This window comes from Haliotis rufescens, unplaced genomic scaffold, assembly GCF_023055435.1.
Source record: "Haliotis rufescens isolate VD_foot unplaced genomic scaffold, xgHalRufe1.0.p SCAF_9, whole genome shotgun sequence".
Classification (NCBI taxonomy): Eukaryota; Metazoa; Mollusca; class Gastropoda; order Lepetellida; family Haliotidae; genus Haliotis; species Haliotis rufescens.
In genome coordinates, this window is record NW_025964383.1 from 22,600,099 (window position 1) to 22,611,638 (window position 11,540).

General features: G+C 44.3%; 1 protein-coding gene across 1 annotated transcript; it reads left to right on the plus strand.

Annotated features, from left to right (window-relative positions):
• Window positions 1-5,499: 5,499 nt before the first annotated feature.
• LOC124120881 (E3 ubiquitin-protein ligase TRIM33-like) lies at window positions 5,500-9,152 on the plus strand. Its single transcript, XM_046483777.2, has 3 exons — window positions 5,500-6,686; window positions 6,911-6,990; window positions 7,529-9,152. The coding sequence occupies exons 1-3, from the start codon at window positions 5,621-5,623 to the stop codon at window positions 7,685-7,687; spliced, it is 1,305 nt and encodes a 434-aa protein (XP_046339733.1). The 5' UTR covers window positions 5,500-5,620; the 3' UTR covers window positions 7,688-9,152.
• Window positions 9,153-11,540: the final 2,388 nt, after the last annotated feature.

Consider the following 11,540-nt stretch of genomic DNA (forward strand, 5'->3'; position numbering starts at 1 on the left):
CGACATGGTATCTAGCGCTATAAAATCGGCATTAGTCCGGGCTATTACAAGCAACCACACACACACACACACACACACACTCTCTCTCTCTCTCTCTCTCTCTCTCTCTCTCTCTCTCTCTCTCTCTCTCTCACACACACACACACACCCACACACACACACACACACACACACACACACACACACACACACACTCACACACACACACTCACTCACGCGTGCTTGCACGCCGATATATAAGTGCAATAATCTTGAACGCGACGTTATACCCCATTTTACCAACAGGCCGCCGTCATACACCTGCAGTATTGGAACATTGCTTAGTGCGGACGACATTCGTTGTTTGTATACTGGCCACAATTGATGGCAAAAAAACGAACACACTTACTGATTCCACCTGCGGTAGTTGATGAAGAAGAAGAGTTTAGCTTTGCAGTGTCTTGTATCTGGAGAGGGTGGAAACCCGAAGCACTGCTGATAACAAGAAGTTGGAGAACAACCTGAACTAAATGCTGATGGGACATACTCGCAAACGTGTTCTGTTCCAGTCCCTTGATAGGATGATCATATGCTGACGTTCTGTGGTGAGGTAGAAAAAACATATTTCTGTGTCCTTGTTCGTGAGTTAGATGAAATGCGTGCTTTCTGAGTGTTTGTTCCTGGGAGGCCTTTGATGTTCACTGCACGTTTTGTGAAACTATAAAACTACTTTCCTCACGGATGGCAATGGAACAAGATTCGTAATCCAAGTAGGAAATAAGTATTAATAGTCACCCTATTGCATTGAATTGCATGTTTGAAGACTTTTGAAACACCAAATAATATTTTTGGAGAAAAGCAGAACAATACACGTTTGCAGGTTTTGTTCTAGCTACTTTTTCTTTCCTGAAACAAAAAAAACACGCGACTCAATCTCGAGGCAGTTTCAAGGTTGTGGGAAAATAGTTTTCGTTCACTATGAAAAAACATCAAATATTCAGTATGAAAACATCAAACCAAACACAACAAAGTAGTCCAGGAGTAAATAAGAATCATCCGGAAACACGACATATACGTGGAGGTCGTGTACAGGAGTACCGTACTGGGAAATTGAGTTGGGTTATTGCCGCTTTTGGAGATATAATTCCCGTCGTGCGTGAGTTGGGTTAAACGCCGCGTTAATAATATTTCCAGTAGTGAGTGAGTGAGTTGGGTTTAACGCAATTTCAATAATATTTCCTTGAGTGAGTGAGTGAGTGAGTGCGTTAAACGCCGTTTTAACAATATTTCCCGTAATGAGTGAGTGAGTTTGGTTTAATGGAGCTTCAATTATATTTCATTGAGTGAGTGAGTGCGTTAAACGCCGCTTTAACAACATTTCCCGTAATGAGTGAGTGAGTTGGGATTAACGGAGCTTCAGTAATATTTCCTTGGGTGAGTGAGTGAGTGAGTGCGTTAAACGCCGCTTTAACAATATTTCCCGTAATGAGTGAGTGAGTTGGGTTTAACGCGGCTTTAACCGGTTTTTTTCTGATAGCAGTGCTGACCAGAATCATAATCAGGGCGAGACTTGCATTAAATCCACAATCACGGGGTAAGGCACGCACGCAGTTATTATCATACATCAGGGGCGGTCGGGTGGTTTGTGTGGTTAAAGCGTGTGTGTGGTTAAAGCGTTTGCTCGTCCCGTCAAAGACCCGGGTTCGATTCCCGACATGGGTACAATGTGTGAAGCCCATTTCTGGTGTCCCCCGCCGTGATATCGCTGGAATATTGCTAAAAGCGGCGTCAAACCATACTCACTCACTCACTCACTCACTTATCATACATCATGCAAAACCAGCCTTCGCTATAACAGTAGCGGGGTCAACAGGAATTATTACCCTTTGATTTGTTAACGAAAAGCCCTCTATTGCCTTGTGCTTATCATATTCACTGTTCAGATTTGATTTGACGAATAAGAACAAGGGTGATTGGTTTACGCTGGTTTGGACAGTATTACCTTGAGTGGGTAAGTGAGTGAGTATGGTTTTACGCCGCTTTTAGCAATATTCCAGCAATATCACGGCGGGGGACACCAGAAATGGGCTTCACACGTTGTACCCATGTCGGGAATCGAACCCGGATCTTCGGCGTGACGAGCGAACGCTTTAACCACTAGGCTACCCGACCGAGTGGGTAAGTGAGTTGGGTTTAAGTGGGTGAGTGGGAAATGTACCTGTGCCAACTGGAACATCCAGGCCTCCCCGTATTAGAGACCTACAACACTGATCATATCATTACAGCGATACGCGTGGTCACCGTACAATACGAACGTTGATATGTACCTCATGGCGACACTGAAACCAACCAATAGCACCGAAGTTCTTTGCAATAATGTATGCGACTCACTGTGACCTATTACCGATATCTTTGATACTGTATTCAACGTGAAATTTTACATCAATTTATAAGTTTCATATAGATATCATCCTTACTGTAACATGCAACCGAATCTGTGTTTCCCATACGTTAATCACCGCACAGCGTCAGCAACATTTATAGATATGCATGCCCCGATTCCGGGTTAGAATTGGTCTTCAGAAATCCATACTTGTCGTAACAGGCGTCTAACGGTTGATGCGATGCTAATGATGTCAATCACTGAATTGTCTAGTCTGAACTCTATTTTCGTTTGACCTCGGAACCTGTGTGAAGTCCTAGCTGGATAAGTGCCTGAAGAATGGATGGATGGATGGATGGATGGATGGATGAATGGATGGATGGATGGATGGATGGATGGATGAATGAATGGATGGATGGATTGATGGGTGGATGGATGGATGGATGGATTGATGGGTGGATGATGGATGGATGGATGGATGGATAATATATGTAGTTGACAGAGCAAGTCTGTGTGAAGTCCTAGCTGGATAAGTGCCTGAAGTTGGATGGATGGATGGATGGATGGATGGATAATATATGTAGAACATATTAAACATTATATGTGTTATTGTACCACATCCGTATGTGCAGACAATCCAGTGATTGATATCATGAGCATCGATCCACGTAATTGGGATACGATGACATGCATCAACCAAGTCAGCAAGCCTGACCACCCGATCCCGTTAGTCGCCTTTTACGGCAAGCAAGGGTTGCTGAAGACCTATTCTACCCCGGATTTTAACGGGTGGCGGTGATATGCATCTATATCCCAACATACAGGCAGATAGAGATGCCATGTTGTGATCAAAGTATCAAGGTTCAACAGGCAAGAGGAATGCGTCCTACTAATGATATGATATGTAATATTTATCTTTGTTGTTTAGATGTCTGCATCTATGAATAACTCACTCGTTGCCCGCATATTCATCGATATTCGATATACATAAACCAATCAATAGATCGTAACACGTTGTGAGATAGCTAAATTGCGGTTAATATCACAGGAGAGCGAGTGAGTATGATTTTACACTGCATTTAGCAGTATTCCAGCAATATCACGACGAGGGACACAAGTAACGGACTTCACGTATTGTACCCCTATGGCGAATCGAACCCGGGTCTTCGGCGCGAGAAGCGAACGCTTTAACCACTGGGCTACTGATTAATGCAGTTCTGTTATGCAGTGTATTGTTACTGAACAGACTATGGTTATCTCTCGCTCGCCATCTACCTTATACGTCTCTCTCCTGTGTTCGCATGGAGACGATGGTTTTCAAAGAAGTTTTAAGCTCTCCCACCCCGATCCCTTCTCCTCTCACGGGGGCGGTCGGGTAGCCTAGTGGTTAAAGCGTTCGCTCGTCACGCCGAAGACCCGGGTTCGATTCCCGACATGGGTACAATGTGTGAAGCCCATTTCTAGTGTCCCCCGCCGTGATATTGCTGGAATATTGCTAAAAGCGGCGTAAAACCATATTCACTCACTCACTCACTCTCCTCTCACACATCTCTCTTTCCTGTCTGTCTCTGTGTGCGCCTCTCCCCCCTTTCCGATTGTACATCTCTCTCTCTCTCTCTCTCCCTCTCTCTCTCTCTCTCTCTCTCTCTCTCTCTCTCTCTCTCTCTCTGAATGTTCTCTCAAACAAATTTTATCAGATAACTGATCCTTGAATATTCTCCTGCTATCTTCACACTCTTATACCTTAAATCAATTGCGTGTGGTGGATCTTTTGTCCCTTGACAAATAGTAAAGGTTTCCTATCCTTAGTCTACTATCAAGAAAGAGGTCAGGTTAATGGTGATTACTCATAGCTATAAAACAAAACGTCTGAGTCATCGTAGATAACTTCGTATCAGTGATATTAAGGAGTAAAGTAACACTAAATGTTTTCTGTACTGTACTTAATCCCAGTTTAGAAAGGCGAAATCGGTGTAACTGTTCCAAGTTCCCATGTCTCTAAACATTAACTCTTTACCTCAAATTATTTGCATAAATAATGTAAAATGGTCAGTATTACCGTTCCCGAAGTTATGTCTGGTTACCAACAAGGTACCGTCGCGTTAAAAAAATAATGCGTGCGTTCGTGCTTGTGTCTGCTCGTACCAGTCCGGACTAATGCCGCTGTTATAGAGCTAGCTCTCTGACATATTTTGCCGCAGTTTAACATGGATACCCCGACTCCGAGCCAACCAGTCCTTGTTTTAGCCCTTTTATGCTGAGCGCCAGGCAGGGTACCAACAAGTACCATCTTTAAACGTCTTTTGGCATGACGCGGCCGGGTATCGAACCCCGGACCTTCCGCTCTCCGGGCACCACTAGATCACGGAGGCGGCCCCCACGTTAATTGTGTCTGTGTGGCTGATTGCTCCAGTCCGGACGCTAGTCCACTGAGATACCATACTGTAGTGTAACATGGATACCACTCAGACACATTATACTGACTCCGAGGCGACCAGTCCTTGTCTTAAAGCCGAGCGCCAGGCAGGTTAACATCAAGTACCATCTTTTAAAGTCTTTGATATGAAGCGGCCGGGAATCGAACAACCGACCTTCCTCTCCCCGGACAGGCGCTCTGTCCTCTAGCCCGCGGAAGCGGCCAGACCCTGCCTGGCTGTTAGTCATGCTTTAGCATTTAGTCTCCTTTCAACAGTGCCGTAAAGTCAGTCGAAATACAAGGAATTGGGATGATGGGGGCCCTTTTATCATGTTTAGGCACACTAGAAAATTTCAAATGTAAAGGTTAACTTTATTTATATCGCTGGATCACGTTTTCGGACGGCCATATTTATCGCGATTACACGCGCTATAACGGGAAGTGTAGCATCACACAGACATTATAATTACTCAGATGGTGGCTTGTTATTCAGAGAAAGTTGTCTTTTTAAAGTGATTGAGATGTTTTACAGTTGTTCATGTGATTAGAGAGAAAACTATGAATTTTTCTTAAGCGTCCGAAAACCCATAACACGGAGATAATTATAATATTCAATTTATTATCCAAACCTGGATATCAGTCTGATCGCATATAAAGGTCACTAAATGATAACAGTCGTCTCTACCCAGGGCACACAGATAACGATGAAGATTACACCGCTCTGTCACACTTTCCCTATTTGAAATACAAGACGGGACTACATGATCTCGCTTCATCACAAAATGACATGGTAACTGTATATACTTGTTCAATATAAGTACTGTCATCGTACTGCACCCACCATGGCCAGTAACGTAGCATTGCCTCAGTGTAGAGTGTGCCAGACACCTTACAGGTTTGGGGGGCCAGAGCCCTACCTACTGCCATGCCTCCACTCCGTGTGTAAAGCGTGTCTGGATTCAGACATCGAAGGCACGATGTCGTGCTCGATCTGCCGAGAAACTTTCTTTAAGACCGTTCGGGCTAAGGACGCAGTGACGGCCAGAGCGGTGTTTCTGGCCACAGCTGTCCATTCCGCCTCGGAGTTGTTCTGTACCAACAGGGGTGACGGTAACCAAGCCTTTTCTTGGTGTCAGGAATGTGAAGCATTTCTTTGTCACGACTGCGAGACATCTCATTCTGAAAACAAATCAAGCAAGACCCACCCAACAGTCTCCGTTGAAGAGCTGGTGAAAATCGGCAAAGATTACCGAAGAAAACAGCAATGTAAAGAACACAAGACCTACCCATTAGCTATGTTTGACCACGACTGTGACGAGCTGCTGTGTCTTGCATGCAGAGTTCAAGGTCATGAAGGATGCGATGTGGGGTCTATAGAAGGGGTATACCGTTTCCTAAAAGGGCAAACTTTACCTGAGTACATTTCAAAACTGACTGAAAAGATGGCCGCGAACAACGCCGCTGAAGTTGCCCTGACGGAATTTGATGCCGAACTGGATCGGAGCCGTGCCCGGATAAAAGGATCCATCAGACACACCTTCCAGGAGCTCCACGAGGGGCTCCAGCAGCGAGAGAAGGAAATCACTCAGCGTCTGGACCAATACCTGGACATACTGAAGAGGGAAAACTCTGAAAGTCTCGCTGAAGTGCGGTTGATGACCGAGAGATGTGACACAGTCCTGGACTTCAACCAGAAGTGTCTGAACCTAGCCACTCCTTCGGATTTATTCAGTATGAAGAGGACCATAGAAGCTAGGACGACTTCCTGTACTCGAGTCAAGTTGCCGCTTGTGAGAACCTCGGATTCTTTGCCCATGTTTACAAAGAATGGTTTAGATGATGTCAAGGCAATGGTTGCTGCATATACTTGCCTGTCTGGGGACTACTTACCAACGGACGGATTAGAAGGTGAGACTTTCCACCAACTACATAATGTATCAATTAAATCTCTAATATAATTAAAAACTTCATTATATGGTTGTATGCATTGACAGGTTCTATCTAACACTAACAGAAAACTGAACTACTAACATAGTATAAATCGCTTTTTCGGATGGAAGACATGTAACTTGTCAGCGAACCAGAGTAGTTTGTTGATACAATAATAAGGGTCTTTTGTCATATCCGTGCAGAAAACTTCCCTGATAATGAAACAGCCCAGCGCTACAAGAGGGAAAAACAGCTTCTCCACTGGAGGACCGAACTGGAGAAGGTGAGTGAGTGAGTGAGTGAGAGAGTGAGTAAGTGAGTGAGTAAGTGAGTGAGTGAGTGAGTGAGTGAGTGAGTGAGTGAGTGAGTGAGTGGGTTTGGGTGGGAGTGGGGAATCCCTTCGGGCTTTCCTCCCACATTACGCTGACACGCCGTGATATAACTGGAAACTGTTGTTCAGAGCGGCGTCAAACCCAATCAATGTCATATTATACATGTCCAAGGTGCTATCAGAGCGTGTTAGCATCACGTGGGATTTAAGCTTGTGATGCCGATGTTAAACACTTACCACTTTGGTGAAGCCTACAATCACGGCTGTTGTGCTGACAGTTCAAGATTCATCACGGCCTTGTAAATCAATGGCTGAAATAATGCTGATGTGACATTAAGTTTACCTCACCCACTCAGCGAATATGGAATCCTAACACAAGATCATAGGATTCTGGTACTCCCGGGGGACGAAACTTGACTGGGTTAATCTTGCCTTCAAATACACATGTAAAGTTTTGACTAGTGGTCACAGTTCTGTCCTTGTTCTGCAGGTGGAGGGTGACATGTCGGTGCTGCAGATGGCGTATGACAGACATTTGAGACACGCCACAGAGTTGCGAAGAAATCTGGAGGTGACGCCCGTCCGCCAGTTCATATCCAGCATACTCAATCCTTTCAGAACACGCAGATCACAAAGCATTGCTTCATAACAGTAAATATGGACACGAAGGCCGCATGGTGAATTGAAAGGGTACAAGCATTTCGTGAATGCCAAAGGTTAATAGGATTACTTGATAAGAGCAAAGACGGACAGGCGGATGATGTCCTCAAAGACAGCCGACCGGGCCACCGGATCCGGTTTGTCTCCTTTTACGACAAGCACATTTTGCTTAAGACCAATTCTAACCTGGATCTTCACAGGGGACAACTGCTTGTGAGCCGGCAGGGTGTTGGTAACCAGGGTCACCGTTTCTGGTGTCCCCTACCAGTTACCTAAACAGTGTACAGCATGAACGCTTTTTGGGTTTTAGTGTATGTGCAGCCTCCATGAACAACAGAAGAATAGGTCCTTTCAAGAACACAGCATTGCAATAGTGAGTTGTTGGTAGTGTCCCAAATACCATTGAAGTTCTTACAATCTGAACCATGAACATAACTTGGCGTTGAGCATATGGAATCTTACCCACATTACCCTGAAATGTGTGAATCACAGTTTTCGTCATTTACAATGTTGCATATTATATATTGGAAAAATGAAGATACAAAACTGTATGGATTGATTACAATGGAACCGCGTTTATCAGGACACAGTTTTCGATCAGTCGACTCTTTGGCACGTTGTAACCGTTATGTAGCATGTATTGACATTCTAAAGCAGGTCGTACGGTTTGGCTTGGTTGGTTGTTTAACGCCGCACTCAGCAATATTCCAGCCATATGACGGCGGTCTGTAAATAATTTACAATCCAGTGATTGATGTCACGACCATCGATCCATGCGATTGGGATCGATGACATGCATCAACCAAGTCAGCGAGCCTGACCACCCGATCCCGTTAGTCGCCTCTTAAGACAAGAATAGTCGTCTTTTACGACAAGCAAGGGTTGCTGAAGACCTATTCTACCCCTTATCTTCACGAGTAAGGTCGTACGAAAGCCGATGTCTCCGGATAAAGGGTCCGATATAACGAGGTCCCCATGTACATCATTAATGGGATACACATCTTGTTGGGTTCTGGCATGACGTCTTCTGTACCTCAGTGATGGTAAATATAGAAACTATTTGGTCCATCGTGTCAAACATGTTTATCTCACCCAGTGCCAATGTTGACAGCTTTACTAGTGACACAGCCACAAGTTTAAATGTCAACTTATCAGGTCACATGATGAGATAAATACGTCATTTGATAAGAAAAAACGTCGTTCTATTTATCTTGTACTGATACTGGCCTTATTTCACTCGAGTGAAGGGGCGGTCGGGTCGCCTAGTGGTTAAAGCGTTCGCTCGTCACGCCGAAGACCCGGGTTCGATTCTCGACATGGGTACAATGTGTGAAGCCCATTTCTGCTGTCCCCCGCCGTGATATTGCTGGAATATTGCTAAAAGCGGCGTAAGACCCCACTCACTCACTCACTCGAGTGAAAATATTGGTTTCATCATTTATTTGGTTTTGCATTACTCCATATGGAATAAATCTATATATTATCAGTCTCGACTCGTGAAAACACTAACCCGAAATAGGGGTATTTTTATTCATGAACGCCTCCTGATGTCCCTGGATTTCCCCGCTGACGAATATTCAGTAACGAGGGATGATATCGATGTTTATGAATCAAGTCCATGTGATACATTGATTAGATAAAATGCAAAGGTGGACGTGTGTCGTTGTGAACACATGTATGTTAGCTTATCAAGCCGACCTTGACTGTATGGGTGTTGCAGTCGTGATGGGCATGTTGGCTGATGACAACACCAGTGTGAGATGCTTGCTCCAGCAATAACACTGTGACCCCCGTCCCCATTACTCAGCTCGTGAGACACACATGGGTTACTGGGGACCTATTCTACCTGGTGGTAGATGAGATGAGGTGAGGTGAAATTGGGTTTTACGTCGCGTCCAAGATTATAGCACTCTTATAGTGTGTGTGTGTGTGTGTGTGTGTGGCTGCTTGTACTAGTCCGGACTGACGCCGATTTATAGAGCTGTCTCAATGAGATAGCATGCCGCAGTTTAACATGAATACCCCACTCAGACACAGAGTACTGACTCCGAGCCGACCAGTCCTTGTTTAGCAGCTTAATGCAGAGCGCCAGACAGGGTAACAACAAATTACACATCTTTACACCCATCCCAGTGTAACTACATCTTAATCTTAGTCCTTGTTTAGCCCCTTAATGCAGAGTGCCAGACAGGGTAACAACAAGTTACAGCCATCTTTAAACGTCTTTTGGTATGACGCGGCCGGGGATCGGACCACGGACCTTCCGCTCTCCGGGCGGACGCTCTACCACTAGACCACGGAGGCGGTCTGGGTGTAGATTAAGTGTTTGTTGTTGAATGTTGGGCTCAGTAATATTCCAGCTGTATGATCACGGCCTGTAAATAACTGAATCTGGACCACACCAGTCATTGATATTGCGAGTATCGATCAACGCATAAGGGGTACAATGACATGCTATCAACCAAGTTCGATCATCTGATTTAAATGACACACTAAAATCATGATTTGAACAAAATATGTCATCATAAGAGAAACATACAAGTCAAATCTCACTGAGCTAAGGTGAACTAAACACCCCAAAACCAAGTATTTACTGACATGAGATCTAAGCTGGTTCTCTTAACTGAGAAATAACATAACAATGTCAGACATTGCTTACATTTTATTTCATTAACTGCATTTAACAGTCAAAATACAAACAATTAAACAACATTGGTGTCAAAATGCCATAAGGTCATAAAGTAAATATGTCCAAACACTGGACATGCCCCTTGTATACAGCTGCAACATGAAGAACACAATTCATCAATAAAACCAGTAAAACCAATGGACCAATAAAGCCAAATAAAACATACATGCTCAGGCATTTTGTTCTTAAAGACAAATGGTATTCTCCTAACAGTTCGCATTATTACAGTGATATTACTGCCACCTTAAAGTCTTTAGTCTTGACCAGATAAACTAGAAGCTGATAACGATAATAAAGCCAATCCAATCCTCATATTAGCTGCCTCTTCCCACAAGAATCTGTGGATCTATCCTGCCCAAGAGTGAGTGAGTGAGTGAGTTGGGTTTAACGCCAGTTTTAACAGTATTCCAGTTATATCATGGCGTGTCAGCTTAATGTGGGAGATAAGCCCGAAGTGATGCAGATCTCAGACGTTTACCACTTCGGTGAAACCCACGAGCATGGGTATGGTGCTGACAAACTCTGCCCAAGAAGCTCAACAGGATAATTGGTTTATAATGAGCTCTGAAGCACATATCAATCTTGTTAGAGATATAAGTTGGTCATCAGTTCAAACTGATTCATACTCAGGTACCATTGCAACCATCTACTCCCCAATTTAATTACCTTTTACAAAATTTAAGCAACAAAACTCTTTCCATATTCATAAGAAGTCTATGCTGAGTGAGTGAGTGAGTTGGGTTTAACGCCGCTTTTAACAATATTCCAGTTATATCGCGGCATATCAGCTTAATATGGGAGGAAAGCTCGAATTGATGCAGGTCTCAGACGTTTACCACTTCGTTGAAACCCATGAGCACGGGTATGGTGCTAACAAACCTAGAAACATAATTGGGGCGAACCGGGATTCGAACCCACAATCATAGGTTTCTGGCGTGCCCCAGGGACGTGACTCTGCACAGCGAATCGCAGCGCCTTAGACGACTGGGCCACCCGTGCCCCCAAATCTATGCTGAACAAGAGCATGTGTTATAAATCACTATCAAATAGTGATGATACCAGGTGTTCCCAAGGAGGTGACTGAATCCTGCCGCAACTGTAACACCCATCACAAACACATGCATTGGCAAGCCAACTATTCACCTGAAAAAAA

Excerpts from the sequence above, each read along its gene's own strand:
- LOC124120881 (XM_046483777.2), top strand. The coding sequence starts at position 5,621 with ATGGCCAGTAACGTAGCATTGCCTCAGTGTAGAGTGTGCCAGACACCT. Across the intron at positions 6,687-6,910 it reads ACCAACGGACGGATTAGAAG|AAAACTTCCCTGATAATGAA; the intron begins GTGAGACTTTCC and ends ATATCCGTGCAG. Across the intron at positions 6,991-7,528 it reads GGAGGACCGAACTGGAGAAG|GTGGAGGGTGACATGTCGGT; the intron begins GTGAGTGAGTGA and ends CTTGTTCTGCAG.